The sequence below is a fragment of the Silene latifolia genome, chromosome 9 (genome assembly GCF_048544455.1).
Source record: "Silene latifolia isolate original U9 population chromosome 9, ASM4854445v1, whole genome shotgun sequence".
Lineage (NCBI taxonomy): Eukaryota > Viridiplantae > Streptophyta > Magnoliopsida > Caryophyllales > Caryophyllaceae > Silene > Silene latifolia.
Window position 1 is genome coordinate 40,445,688 of NC_133534.1, and position 16,873 is coordinate 40,462,560.

The 16,873-nt window shown below is 36.0% G+C and overlaps 1 protein-coding gene across 1 annotated transcript; it reads left to right on the forward strand.

Annotated features, from left to right (window-relative positions):
• Positions 1 to 5,078: 5,078 nt before the first annotated feature.
• Positions 5,079 to 10,271, forward strand: LOC141600916 (uncharacterized). The gene is made up of 5 exons (XM_074421173.1): positions 5,079 to 5,314; positions 5,856 to 6,898; positions 7,156 to 7,555; positions 7,784 to 9,138; positions 9,586 to 10,271. The coding sequence occupies exons 1-5, from the start codon at positions 5,079 to 5,081 to the stop codon at positions 10,269 to 10,271; spliced, it is 3,720 nt and encodes a 1,239-aa protein (XP_074277274.1).
• The last annotated feature ends 6,602 nt before the right edge of the window (positions 10,272 to 16,873 follow it).

Here is a 16,873-nt window from a genome sequence, read left to right on the forward strand (position 1 = left end):
ATACTAGCTCTTTAGCCATATCTTCTCATTATCCTCATCAGCACCACATGTCAAAGATAACCGACTATAACCTCAACACCTACAACCATTCCTATATACAGGGCTCTCTTTCTCTAACAGTTCTCATACCTCAAATCATTCTGCACTCCATCTAACCAATACCACAAAATCCTTAGCATAATCAATACTCCAACTCTTCCACATTACCGCAAAACGACATACCTCTCTATATAAAACACCTATCTCCAAAAGCATAACTCACGATCCACGTTTGTTACACACACTCACACTAGATCCTCAAGTTCTATTATTTTATTACCGCAAAACTCATCCATAACTTAACATGATACTAATTCCCAACACCCTATACTCACTGTCCCAATAAAAGATTATGAACCACCTGCAGCTTCCGATTCAGTACAACACATGTTCCACAAATCGCTTGCCACAACTATATTAACCAATGCCTCCTCTAAAGGAAGATCAAAAGTACTTCAACACCCTCTTGCAACCGTGTCTCATCAGCAGAATATTATTATATCATAAAAACGACGGAAATATACCCAACTCTGTTTCATATCATACTCTACCCTCAATCCCAATCTGAAACTGGAATGAAACATCAATAAACAAAACAACCGTCTATATGTCCAAACCGAAACTCACAGGAAGCAGTAGCAAACAAAAAAACAATCTATATAACTAGTATGCACTTTCGAAAACTCGTCTCAAAGTATCCCATCTACTCCACCACAACCGATGACGGCATCGCAACACCGCCACCAGCAGCCGCAGCGCAGCGCGAAAATACCTGCATCACGACACGAAGTATCATACCCGGATCACCACTTGAGGCACAACAATCACATTAATAGTCATCGCAACTTACACAATTCCCATAAACACTGACTCAGTATAACCTCCTGGACAAGAAAACTTTCTCAAAACCACTTTACTAGATCACAGCACAACATATTACACGGAATAAACAGATAAGAACCTCGTGAATATCATCCATACCATTATACGAAATAAACATATATCATGAATACACATATCAGTATAACTAGCCATGCCATATCACCAAAACTATCACTTTTGAATATCATCCCATTAGGTTACCGTACTCAACATATATTACAGAACATTCAGATAACAACTTTATAACTATCACACCATACCACTTCTCGTGAGGTCAGAACCTCACACAAACATTATACACATCATAGACCCGTAATCACATCCAACTAGTCAATCCTGATTACGTAAGTTACCACTTGATAAAGGTTACCTCTCTCCCGAGCTTAACTCGTATGCCCCTCATAACACATTCTCCCATTCGCATAAGCATCACTTCCTGCCAAATATAACCATACCTCTAGTACTCCACTACTAGCAACCGCCTCCTATAACCACATCTTATACTTCTTCACAAGTCACAACCGCACATATCAATCCGGCCTCTACAAAATCAACCTCTTTAGAATTGTTATCTTTCTTATCTATCATCACCCTTAACCACTAGTGGCAACACCACAACACCACCACTGTTCGTATAACAAATCTCTTACACTCACCTCTAAATATAACTGTTCCTTTCCTATCTTCGGTTAGCATTCCAAATAACGAACCTCAAATCCATCAACAAAATTTACCTCAACATTCTTCCCAATTTTATCCTTAATTGTATCGTCGCCTAACTCTCCCCCAAAATCTCATATCGTGCAGATACTCTACCAATTTCTTACTCCCTTAATTCCTCGAAACTCCAATATAACCATTAACTCATATCCTTATGATAGTGTCATACATCTCAACAATTCCTTACTTCTATATCACATACTCCGATCAACATTCTCCTAGTTTACTCCCCTCATTATTTTCTTTTTATACTCGACAAAATCAATTAACAATTCAACTCCTTATTCCTTCTACCTAACTCTTTAGTGCTCCAGTTACCTTCTCATTGCTCCAAAACTAAAATCCTTTTATTTCATATCAGTACCATCTCACTCTTTCTTACCATGGATCTTCTCTCATCATGATATCACTCACACTTGTCACCAATCCGTCTACACAAGCAAAGTTTACTCTTCACTTCTTCTTTTTTTTCGCGTCTAGAAATCAAAACTCATTTTATACCATTAATTTCCCAAGGAAATCACACATTAGTTTCACCTCCGATACCACTTTGTAACACCCCCATACACCAAGCGCCTTACCAGGACCACCTAACGCACGGGAATGCTACCATCTCGGTTACCCGAGGCAATGTATATCAAATTGACCATATAAGAACATACTTTAGATAATTAAGTTTAACAATTACATAACCAAAACTGTAAAGTAAAATACAACTGTTCTCAAAACTGTAAACCAACTAAGTGAAACTGCCTTAACAAACACAGCGGAAGACTAAAGACTCTGATATGTGATGACTCCATCCCCAGCTAGATCCCGCGCGTATCCAAGATATACCTGCTAAACAACTGCTCACCACCCCCGAATGGATCACCACAGTTTTCAAAACAATTAAACGGGGTCAGTTACTTATTACACAAAACACAATACAAAAGATAAAACACACACAAGTTCCCCAAACTCCGCCACAACTCCACACACCTGACTACACACTAAAGTGTGTAGTCCTCTCAGAATACCCATCACAACAGATATTCCACGCCGCCAGTGGGGGGACCGCAGCCGTTCCCACCTAATCCTCGCTAATCTAATCCGAGCGATAACCCATTGTAATATTTCAAAAAAAAAAAAAAAAACAAACAAAAAAAAAATGTATATAATAATAATAATAATAAAATAATACTCCCTCCAGTTTGCTATTTTTTCTTCCCTTTTGATATGGGCACAAGGATTAAGGGTAAGAGTATATATTATTAATTAACCCTTATGATATTTTTTTTATCCGTTAAATACAAAAATATAGTTAATATCGGAACCACGTATGTATGAGAGACGGACCAAAATGGATAATTATGCTACGTGTCTATCAAAAGCTAAGGGTTTGCACACTCATCAAATTCCTGCATTTACGTGCGCCTTTGCATGTAATTTTTCTTTTAATAGATAAGATTGCCATGTATCCTATTGGCTAAGCTTGAACCTTCTATAAATAGCAAGCCATACGTAAAATTTAGAAAGCAAGTTTGGTTTACGTCATACAAAAAAATAAAGACACAAGTATAAAAGTAAGAAGTGAGAAAGGTGGAAAATATTTTATAATATTTCGTAATTACAACTTACTCCATATATAAGAATAAGGTATGATTTCGGGACCCTTTGTCGATATAAGTAATTGTTTACATTTGAAATAAGATAGTAGAAATAACATGTTATATTAGTTTTATTGTTATTTTCATCTTATAATCGTTATACTGCCCACATGTTATATTATTTACCGTCTTATAAAGTTATAAGAGTACTGTCGTTATAATGCATCATTGGCCAATTGTAGCATTCGGGATACGATTATTGAAATGAGACGACATTATTTTGTCCTGTGTACATGGAAGAAGGGGAGGGGGGAGTATGACCCCATATAAACAAAGAGGGGAGGGGAAAGTATGGCCCCATATGAACGTTAATTATGTTATCCCAAAAGGCCGAGATGGGTCTCGGACCGGATTTCTTATACTATGTACACAAAAATGGACTTAGGCTGGGGGAGTCTTGACTCCGTAAATAAGTCTCTTTTCAGTAATAGTAGGCCGATATGATTATGATAAGTGAAGGATTTATGTCATTTTTAGTATTCTCTTTATTCCATAATATGTATTCTTGGGAGACCCATATGAGAAGGATAAAAATAATAGTAAATAAAATAATGGAATGTAAGGCCATTATAGGGAACCGGAGTCATACTCAGCCTGTGGTTGGCTGATCCGTTACTTTCATTTCTTTTCAGGTTGTTGTGCTAAGGGAATGCGGGAGTAAGAATGTGGGAAGGAACTGATGCTGTTTTAAAAATAATGTGTAATAAGATAGACTTGTATAATATAATCCTTCAAGTGTTAAGATAATAATAGCCTTGTATTTCCTGTAGAGGGAATACGGCGGTAGCGCCTTGGACAATTTTTTTTCTGTTTACCTTTTTATTTCTGTAAACGTTGTTAATAAATAAAAGGGTCACTTTTGTACTCCTTGTTTTATTTTAAAATGTCAGGGCGTTACAAATTGGTATCAGAGCTATACATAAAAAAAAAAAATAATTGAGAGAGGGGTAGATACCATAAGATTTTTATTAATGTATGTTGTTATAATCATTTAGCTTCATGAATTTTATGCCATTGATATTTAAATTTGTTTTATTATAGAAACCACGATGGTTAGACCTCACCCATATGATTTGGTTATGGATCCATCCGAAAAAGTATCACAGCACCTGGCACGGCTGAGGAAGGCCTTATCAGAACACAATGTTTTGTTCCCTGCATATCCTATGAGCGAACCTTTTAAGGCCGACTGTCTTATAAAAACCCTGCCCAATATTATTCCATGGAAAACTTTTAAGGAGAGATACTATGATCTTGTGGTGAATGGGGCTCCAAATCATTCGAAATACTTACATAAAGGGGCGTTTTACGATATATGGGTTCCCACTTTTGAGGCCTTGGCTTGGGAACTCATAACTCTTGAAAGAAAAAGAGTTGTTTATCTATCAGATGATAACGGGAATGAACATGGAAATGCTAATAAAAGTACCGAGACCAATGAAAATATGGATGACAGTCCCACTACTGATCCTCTAAAAGAAGAATTTGGTTCAGAAAGTGATAATTAGGAAGTTAGTACCAGTTATGTTGTTAGACAATGTATATAAATAATGTAAACTAAAAAGGCGGCTCACTAGGTTTATAGTTTAGTGGTTGTTAGTATGTAAATTTTGACGGATAATCAGTGACTAGCAATCGTTATCCCTCGAAAATGTTTATGTACATAAATAATGTATGATGTGAAATATAAATAACCTTTGTGAATTACTTAGAAACCTTACTACGAGACCATACTTTATTATTTTTGTTTGTTGACTAATTAGTTATATTTTTGTTATAATACGTAGTATGACGCTATCAGATCTGTACGATTTAGCTATGAAGCCAGGTGACCAGGTCTCCTCGCATATTGATCGTTTAAGGAAGGTTTTTAAGGATTACGCATTCTATTTCCCTTTCTACTCCATCTCGGAACCATATGAAGCTTATTGTCTTCTTATGACCTTGCCAGACACAATTCCATGGGCCACCTTTAAACAGAAATATTCCGACATGCTTATTTATGGAATACCCAATCACTCCAAGTACTTTCGTGTTGGATTAATTTTTTGAGATGGTCTCCTACCTTTGAAGAATTGGCTTTAGAACTTACCACTTTTGAGGAAAATAATGTTGTTTATGCATCAGACGATGAATCGGATCACAACTACTTGGTTTTGGAAGACTACAATTTATATAATGGAGTAAACACTGGTAATAATGAAGACTATGGTACAAAGAACACGGGAGTGGAGCTCATTTGAAGTAATGATTAAGAGGTTCCTAAACAATGGTTGTTACTGGGAAAAGGGTTGGAAATAAGCAAACAAAATGAAAGTATGCAACTCTGTTGGGGATTGTAGAATAAATAAGGACGACCACCCCATCTTGGTATATAGTTTGTAAATAGAACGATGTTTTCAGAGATGGTAAATAGTGTGAATGTATAATATATGTACACTAGTTAATATTGTATACATATGTTTGTAGTGTGTATGTATAATAACTGTAATGAGTTTTCAACGTATATGTACATATTTTATATTTACTCATAAATATCTAATCCATGTGTTTTATGGTTAATAGGATGTCAAACCCTAATAATTCAGAAGTTGATCAATCAATATCTGATAATCATTCGGATATCAGAAATCTTGCCACCTTAGTAAGCGAAGCTATAAGGAACAACAAACTTAATAATGAGGAAGATAGTATTCAATATTTTAAGAAAATGGGAAATTATAATCCAAAGACTTATGATGGGAAATTAGATCCAGTGGAACTTGAAAACTGGATAAGAAGTCTTGACAAATTTTTTGATGCTATACAATGCCCCGAAAAATGGAGGGTGGAATTTGCGGTATATTACTTAGTAGGGCAAGCTGACTTATGGTGGGAAACAGTGAAAGAAAGGAAAAATGAGGAAGGATTTGATTGGACTCAATTTAAGAAACTTATGAGATCAAAGTTTTATCCTCCCTCACTTAGGAAAGAAAAAGAGGAAGAATTTAATAAGTTGAAACAGGGGACAATGTCAGTCATGTTATATGCCACCAAGTTCATGGAATTGTCCCGATTTGCCCCACATATGGTGGCAACCGAAGAATTAAGAATGAATCGCTTCGAAAGAGGACTTGGTTGGAATCTTCGTGACAGGTTATCTACGCATACTTGTTCAACCTATCAGGACATGTATGATAAGGCTACAAATGCAGAAAGGATAATAAATGAAAAAGATGTTGAACAAGTGGGGAATAAAAGGAAGTTTGAAAATGATCGAGTTAACGGGAGAAATTTTTACAAACCACCAAACTTTGGGAAGATTCCTTATAACCAATTCCAAGATAGAAACCCGGTACCCCATTGTGCCAGATGCGGTCGCACGAATCACCCTACCAGTCAGTGCAAACTTTTAAACCTACGATGTTATGAATGTGGAAGCCCAAATCACGTAAGGAATAATTGTCCAAGACGGAGGACAATGGTGTCGGGAAATAATCCTACCTCTATACCTTCTACATCTATTCCAAAACCACAGGGACGCCAAGCTCAAAAACCAGGCCCAACTCGAGGAAGGATGTATGTAATGAATTCCCAGGAGGTGGAATCTTCTGACGACGTGATTACGGGTAACCTTTTTCTAAACTCTACTCCCGTTAATGTCTTATTTGATACCGGAGCATCATATTCCTTTATATCTGAATTGTTAAGTAAAAGTTAAAGTTAACACCTCACCATCAGGGTTTAAGATTTTCAATTGGATTACCAACTGGAGAGATAGTTAAGTGTTCTACCTTGTATAAAGATTGTGTTTTAACAATAGGGAAAAGATACTTCCTCACAGATCTTGTTAAATTTAACCTACAAGATTTTGATATTGTATTAGGAATGGATTGGCTTGCAAAGAATCACGTGATATTAAATTGTCACGAAAAGTCATTAACAATTATGAGGCCAGATGGAGAGAAAATGCTTTTCCGAAATGACAAAGCTTATAAAGGAGTTAGAATAATATCCTTCCTAAAGGCACTAAAATTAATACGACAGGGTTGCAACGGTTACCTATGTGACATTTCTAAACCTTCAAAACTTGAGCCAAATATAACCAACATACCAGTGGTTAAGGAATTCTCAGATGTGTTTCCTGAAGAAATTTCGGGAATACCCCCATATCGAGAAGTGGAGTTCACTATTGAATTGGTGCCTGGAAGTACACCGATTTCAAAAGCCCCTTATAGGATGGCTCCCGCAGAACTGAAAGAATTAAAGAAACAACTAGATGAGTTGTTAGAAAAAGGATATATAAAACCCAGTACCTCACCTTGGGGAGCACCCGTGCTATTTGTCAAAAAAAAGGATGGAAGCTTGAGGTTGTGTATAGACTATAGAGAACTTAACAAAATCACTATAAAGAATAAGTATCCTATACCTCGTATAGATGACCTTTTTGATCAGTTACAAGGTTGTGCTATTTTCTCAAAGATTGATCTTCGTTCCGGATATCACCAAATGAGAATAAAAACCGAAGATACTCCTAAAACAGCTTTTAGAACAAGATATGGACATTATGAGTATATGGTAATGCCGTTTGGACTCACTAATGCTCCCATTTTCATGGATCTTATGAACAGAGTATTCAAATCTTACTTGGACAAATTTATTATTATTTTTATTGACGATATCCTTGTATACTCTAAGAATGAGGAAGATCATGCTCAACACTTAAGAATAGTTTTGGAAACCTTAAGAGAAAATCAATTATTCGCCACATTTAAGAAGTGTGCATTTTGGTTAAAGGAAATAAATTTCTTAGGCCATGTTATCTCAAGTAAAGGAATACAGGTAGACCCTGAAAAGATTGAGACCATTATGAGTTGGCCTGTGCTTAAAAATGTGGCTGAAGTACGTAGCTTTCTGGGTTTAGCTGGGTACTATCGACGTTTTGTAAAAGATTTTTCAAAACTGGTCCAACCACTCACAAATCTCGTGAGAAAAAGTACAAAGTTTGAGTGGAGTGAAAAATGTGATAGGGCATTTTCTGAACTAAAGGGTAAACTTACTTCCGCCCCTATTCTTTCTATCCCAAATGGCACAGATGACTTAGAAGTATATAGTGATGCCTCGAAACAAGGATTAGGATGTGTGTTAATGCAAAATGGAAAAGTAATTGCTTATGCTTCAAGACAATTAAAAACCCATGAGCATAATTATCCCACTCATGATTTAGAACTTGCTGCAGTAGTTTTTGCCTTAAAAATTTGGAGACATTATCTTTATGGAGTCCGGTGCCGTATGTATACGGATCATAAAAGCTTGAAGTACCTCTTTACCCAAAAAGAGATCAATATGAGGCAACGCCGGTGGCTTGAATTTCTCAAAGTTTATGACTTAGATATTCAATATCACCCGGGCAAAGCTAATGTAGTAGCTGACGCACTTAGCCGAAAGCCTTTTTCGACCCTTAATGTGCTTACGGTTAAACAACCTTGTATTCAAAATGATATGGAAAGATTGGACATACAAATGGTTGTGGGTAATGTGACAGGATATATAGCAAATCTAGAAATACGAGCAACCTTGAGTGACGAAATAAAAGAAGCCCAAAGAACCGACCCTCAACTAGAGAAAATCCGAAAAGATATACAAAAAGGGAAGGCGTATGGTTTCATAATCCAAGAAGATGGGTCACTTTGGTTTCAAAACCGCTTATGTGTACAAAATTCAGAAACCCTTAAAAAGAAAATATTGGATGAAGCACATAACTCCCGATATTCGATACATCCCGGAGGAAATAAGATGTACAAAGATATTCGACATATGTTCTGGTGGAGTAATATGAAACAAGAGATAGCCGAATTTGTTATGAAATGTTTAACATGTCAACGAGTAAAGATCGAACATCAGCGGCCGGGCGGCCTTTTACAACCTTTAGATATTCCTATATGGAAATGGGAATCAATTACAATGGATTTCGTAACAGATCGCCTACAACGTCACAAGGAATGAATGAAATATGGGTAAAGTGGATGATTAACCAAAAGTGCTCACTTTTTAGCCACTAAGACCTCATGGAATTCAGAGAGCGAGTTAGCTATAAAATACATAAAGGAAATAGTCGATTACATGGAGTTCCTAAAACAATTGTATCCGATAGGGATACAAATTTCCTTGCTAAGTTTTGGAAAAGTTTCCAAACAACATTGGGAACTCAACTTAATTATAATCGCTTTTCACCCGCATGAGACGGATGGTCAAAGTGAAAGGACAATACAAACGTTAGAAGACTTGTTAAGAGCATGTATTTTGGAATTTCAAGGCTCATGGGAGAAACACTTACCCTTAATAGAGTTTTCTTATAATAATAGTTACCATGCTAGTATTGGTATGGCTCCCTATGAAGCTTTATATGGACAAAAGTGCAGAACACCCTTGTGTTGGAATGACATAGATGAAACCAGGATCATTGGACCTGATCTGATTCAAGAAACTACGGATAAAATAAGAATTATAAGAGAGAAAATGAGAACTGCTCAAAGTCGACAAAAGAGTTATGCCGACTTAAAAAGACGACCCTTAGAATTTCAGGAAGGTGATTCAGTATTTTTAAAAGTATCTCCTACAAAAGGAGTGGTACGTTTTGGAAAACAGAGAAAGTTAAGCCCAAGGTATATAGGGCCATTCGAAATAATAGAACGAGTGGGAGATGTGGCATATCGATTACTTCTTCCGATAGAGCTATCAAAAATTCATGACGTTTTCCACATCTCAGTGTTAAAGAAATATATCTCTGACCCTAGTCATGTAATTACCATACCACCGTTACAAGTTAGGGAAGATCTTAGTTACGAGGAACTACCAATTCAAATTTTGGATTACAAAGAGAAAGTCCTCCGTAACAAGACCATTTCATTGGTGAAAGTTCTTTGGTCTCGTCATGAAGAAACAGAAGCAACATGGGAAGTAGAACAGGAGATGAAAGACAAATACCCTCATCTATTCTAGTAAATAAGGTAATTCAGATATGGCAAGTTATTAGAAGTTTCGGGGACGAAACTTATTATTAGGAGGGTAGAATGTAATATTTCAAAAAAACAAAAAAAAAAAATAAAAAAAAAAAATGTATATAATAATAATAATAATAAAATAATACTCCCTCCAGTTTGCTATTTTTTCTTCCCTTTTGATATGGGCACAAGGATTAAGGGTAAGAGTATATATTATTAATTAACCCTTATGATATTTTTTTTATCCGTTAAATACAAAAATATAGTTAATATCGGAACCACGTATGTATGAGAGACGGACCAAAATGGATAATTATGCTACGTGTCTATCAAAAGCTAAGGGTTTGCACACTCATCAAATTCCTGCATTTACGTGCGCCTTTGCATGTAATTTTTCTTTTAATAGATAAGATTGCCATGTATCCTATTGGCTAAGCTTGAACCTTCTATAAATAGCAAGCCATACGTAAAATTTAGAAAGCAAGTTTGGTTTACGTCATACAAAAAAATAAAGACACAAGTATAAAAGTAAGAAGTGAGAAAGGTGGAAAATATTTTATAATATTTCGTAATTACAACTTACTCCATATATAAGAATAAGGTATGATTTCGAGACCCTTTGTCGATATAAGTAATTGTTTACATTTGAAATAAGATAGTAGAAATAACATGTTATATTAGTTTTATTGTTATTTTCATCTTATAATCGTTATACTGCCCACATGTTATATTATTTACCGTCTTATAAAGTTATAAGAGTACTGTCGTTATAATGCATCATTGGCCAATTGTAGCATTCGGGATACGATTATTGAAATGAGACGACATTATTTTGTCCTGTGTACATGGAAGAAGGGGAGGGGGGAGTATGACCGCATATAAACAAAGAGGGGAGGGGAAAGTATGGCCCCATATGAACGTTAATTATGTTATCCGGCATAGGCCGAGATGGGTCTCAGACCCGGATTTCTTATACTATGTACACAAAAATGGACTTAGGTGGGGAGTCTTGACTCAGTAAATAAGTCTCTTTTCGTAATAGTAGGCCGATATGATTATGATAAGTGAAGGATTTATGTCATTTTTAGTATTCTCTTTATTCCATAATATGTATTCTTGGGAGACCCATATGAGAAGGATAAAAATAATAGTAAATAAAATAATGGAATGTAAGGCCATTATAGGGAACCGGAGTCATACTCAGCCTGTGGTTGGCTGATCCGTTACTTTCATTTCTTTTCAGGTTGTTGTGCTAAGGGAATGCGGGAGTAAGAATGTGGGAAGGAACTGATGCTGTTTTAAAAATAATGTGTAATAAGATAGACTTGTATAATATAATCCTTCAAGTGTTAAGATAATAATAGCCTTGTATTTCCTGTAGAGGGAATACGGCGGTAGCGCCTTGGACAATTTTTTTTCTGTTTACCTTTTTATTTCTGTAAACGTTGTTAATAAATAAAAGGGTCACTTTTGTACTCCTTGTTTTATTTTAAAATGTCAGGGCGTTACACCCATGTTCCTTAATGTGCACATCCCCTCTGTGGCGGGTTCCACAGAGGGCGAATCAAGGGCGTGTAGCCACTCCCGCAAGTGACTTCACTAAGCCGAGGGCGAACCACGGACAAACAACCACAACCAACTACAATATCAACAATTATAAATTCCAATACAATATAGACAAATGTTATTAACCAACAACCACCAACAATCAATCAACCAACTAACATACATGTAACCAATAACTGAGTAGGAAATCCTACTTGGAAAGTCAAACACCAAGATCGTCACAATCAGCTAATCAAAATCGTTCTTCAACGCAATCACCTCCTATAATCACCCAATCATACAATTACCATCTAACAACCACAATCCCAAAACTCCCAAAATACCCAATTAGGGTTTCAACTAAAATCAATGAAATGATATAAAAATCATACTAGAGGCTTACCCACGATGCGACGGTCTCAACAGCGTAAAGAACTCAACGATCCGACGACTCTAGCCCTCAGGATTTGATAGCAATGTGAGAAGGGAAAGCTACGTAACTTGTGTTCTTTTGTGAAAAGTTTAGAATGAAGTAAGAGTGAAAAAGAAATGGCGGAATATGTTTTTATAACCTTTTCGCGTTGCTATGAAAACCCGACAAATAACCCGTAAAAAGTTACTTACTCGATCGAGTGCCCCCTACTCGATCGAGTGTCACACATACTCGATCGAGTACCCATCAGACAGACTATTGATTCATAACCAAAACTCACTTACTCGATAGAGTACATAACAACACAAAAAACCGTAGTATTACATATTTATAGTCATGTGTGAGTAGTTTACATATCTAAGGAATGAGGGAAGTATATTAGATTGGTCTTTCTTATTGTTAGATTTTGGATTATGTGAATGTTGTATCGTTTCTATTCCATGCTGTTATCATATGATAGTCTATGATTGTGGCCACAATCATTGTAATATACTTGTTGATTTCCGTCCTACGACCGAAAGCGGAATGAGAAATAGACTAATCATGAATAGTAGGATGACCTAGTAAGATCAAAAGCCTTTAGGACCAATTCTAAGGTTGGCAATAAACCAAGAGGTGGATGCTCTATATTGACCTAGACATTTATCGACCTCACCCATAATTTGACGATGCTCTTTTGCTAATTTACATGTGAAACTATCCCCTAGATTTTCTCTTCATATTGTTAGTAATCATCTTGTTATTTACTTTAATTTACCAAACAAACATTTAAACAATTGACTAGACCTTGATAAAATTAGACCATGACAACCAATATGGCATTTCTCGTCTCCCTGTGATCGACCCCTACTTTCCTAACTACATTCATTTGTTGTTAGCCTAGCCTAGGGTTATTATCTTTGATTAGGTGTGCGATAAGCCTATCATTTACATTTACTTATTAGTAAGTAGAGTGATTGTAATGAAAATGATAAGTACTTAATGACAATTATGAAGACAAATAATGACAAATATGCATGGCTATGACGGTCCTACTACAAGTTAAAAACTCATACGTCGTTCTTTCATCACCACACCTCTACGAAACACCATATATAACTCGACTCCGTAATCACTTTACCAGCATATGTCACGCATCCGCTACTCTGAACCACACAATTAACCAATCAATGACTCCATTCCAACATATTTTATAACATGACATAACATAAATACATACACAACATCGCAGGTTAGCATCACATTGAGTTACCGCTCTCAAAAAGATTGTTCAAAAGAGTACACAAATTATCACAACTAATTAATAAGGATCACCGCAGCATAACTCGGCCGAGTATTAGACCCAGCACTCGATTGAGTACAAGGCACTCGGTCGAGCAGCCTGATGTATTAACCGACACAACCATAACGTGTTACCCACTTCTCATGCCTACCTGCAATAATCGATGCCTAATATCCGACTTACATGTTATCGCATAAAATCCACAATCATCCATAGAAATGTAAGCTACGCAATCGTAAACATACAAATTAGTCTTGGTCCTATGGACCCAAATTACACAACCGATTAAAGAAAATACTAAATTCCGTTACTAAATAGTTCAATAAAATTCTAAGTGAAGGGAAACATAACCTAAAACGATAGTTATCATAGGCAACACTACTCCTCGCCCTCGTCATCGATCTCCTCATCGTCCTCCTCCATAGGCTGCCCAGTTGCCCCGAAAGTACCCACACCTCCATCCCCTCCAGTCTGTGTACCGCCACCCGAGAATCCACCACCAGTGTATGGCTGACCATTCCAGTTGATGCCCTAGGGTCCCACTAGACACTCAAAATTGTGCTTGTTTACAAAGTTTCGTGGGAAAAAGTGTCGCCGCTTTAACAAACAACATGCGGGTGCGCACGGTGCGGGTGGAGTTGGTCCACACTTATACTATTTAATCAATAGTAACGATGAAACAGATATTTTTGTTTTAAACCAGAATTTTTAGAGGTGAGCAGACTATGAGAAAAAAAAAAGACGAAAGAGTGTAGAGGACGAAAAATAGTAGGGCTAAGCAAAACCGTATATCCGATACGGTTTACACGGTTTTCTAAACCGTAGCGGATATCCGTTTCAAAATCTCATTTTTCACTATCCTTATCCGATACGGATTTTCCATATATACGATTTCCGTATATCCTGTTTTTACGTATATCCAGAAACCGTATATACAGTATCCAATTTTCAGTTCAATTTATGTAATTTTGTGTTTTATATTTTTTTGGTAATTTTATGATTTTTCCTAATAACTTAAAATGATATTAAAAAGTACAAGAATAAATAAATTAAAAAACGTAAAAGAATAATAAGACTGAATCATGAATATAGTCGATAATTCGTGGTTTTATGATTTTACTCGTTTTCAACCCTTGCAAAATTACACGGGTATGTTTTTCAGAACATTGATATAATGACTAACATTTAAAAAATATTAGTCAAAATATATGAATACATTATACTCTATACCCGTGCATTAAATGCACGGGTTGCCTTTTCAATTATGTTATTCAATATATGTCTGTTGATCATTATAATGTTTTTTTTAATTAATATTTGAATGACTCGTTATATAACAAAGACAATTTAAATTGTAAAGTTGTGAAGATATAGCTGCAAATGATTAATTGTTCGATTGCTATACTAAGTAAATAGGTATTCAAGAGTTTTGTTATAATGAATATAAGTAATCTCAATGTATTACAAATACTCGAGATTTCTTTGTTTTTTATTTAATAACAAATTTATATTATAAAATACAATATATTATATGATAAAAAATTAATGTTACGTCATTATCGTATGATTAACCTTTCTATAATTATATTTCTGAATACTAAATTAAGTAAAATGAAGGCTCAAGTTACTATCGAGTTAATGTTCTAATATCGTAACTAAATTACCCCAATGTCGTATCAGCCCATATACCAACCAAATCAAACAAAATCATCACAAATCGATTTAGTGGTCATGTATGGAAGTTTGATGATTGGATTTATGTATGTAGCATGTTTGGGACATGATTAGCATGTGTTAGTATGAAGACAATAATCCCATTCTTTAGATTCATGTCGATAGTGTATGATTAGTAATGGATGTTGGTAGAGTGGCCACTAGTACTACGATAGTGTATCAAAGGCGATAATTAGGATGACGTATGAACTAACTCGGGGTGAGTCATCGATAGCGGGTGGACTCACGAACCTTCTCTTTATGTTGCAGGGACATTATCATTCCAATTTGATCGGAAATTGCAAGCTGTAAGTAGCCACTCTAATGAGTACGAGTCAACACTAGGCCGAGTACAGTGCACTCGACCGAGTGGGCCTTGACACTCGACCGAGTGAATCAATTTCCAGAATCTGGAAAATTTCTGGAAATTTAGGCACTCAACCGGGTGAACTCGGCCACTCGACCGAGTGGACTCGGCACTCGACTGAGTGCCTACACGGGTTGAAATTTTTCGGGTGAAATCTACTTTTTACCCAACCTTATCTCCTTCTTATCTTTTTCATTCTCTATAACTCCAACACCAAAAATCCTTTAAAAACATTTTCAAAACTCCATTTTCATCATTTTGTTGTTAGATTCAAGATTCTCACTCCATCTTACTCCATTAATCCATCTTAATTTAACAATGTAAGTAGTTCATCCTTTCTCTAGTTTTTTTTTCCCAAATTTGATTTTCTTTAGATCTACACTAATTTGTTCAAGCTTCATGAATTATTTGCATATTTTTGTTTATTCATGGTAGTAATTAACATTCTACATCACTATTGTTGTCAAAAAAATCAATATGTTGGGAATTTTGTCCACCATTGATAAACTCAAAAATGTTGTTCATATGTCAATAATTAGATTTTGTACTTGTTGTGTGGTTTAATTGAACAACATGGGCTTAACCTTTGTTGTTAGTGATGGTGTAATACTACGATTTTCTGTCTATGAGTACTTTATCGAGTGGGACTTACTCTATCGAGTAAGTATGTCTTTACGCAAAACAGTAGCTGACCTGATGGGTACATGATCGAGTAAGTGTGACACTCGATCGAGTAAGGGGCACTCGATCGAGTAAGTCACTTACTCGATCGAGTAAGTGCGTATTACGGGTTGTTTAGCCGGGTTTTGTTAATAATGCGAGATTAATATAAAAGGGCTTCCGTCACTATTCTTAATCACTTTTACCTTCTTAAACCTTTCAAAAGAAAAGAAAAAGAGTTACGTAGTTCGCATTCGTCACATTATTAACAAATCCCAAGGCTAGGATCGTTACATTGTCTCGTTATTTACGCCGTTGTAATCGTTGTGTCGAGGGTAAGCTTCTTGTATAATTTTTATAGCATTTCATTGAGTTTGGTTAAAACCCTAATTGGGTAGTTTTGGGCGTTTTGGGTGTATTGTGTTGTTTTGGTGGTAATTGTATGTATATGTGTTATAGGAGGAGGATTCGTAGAGGAACGTTTTTGATTAGCTGCTGTGACGGTCTCGTGTGATTGCTATTCCAGGTAGGGTTTCCCTACTCAGTATTGTTTACATGGCATTGTTGTTTTTGTTGTTGGATATCATATCGGTATTGATT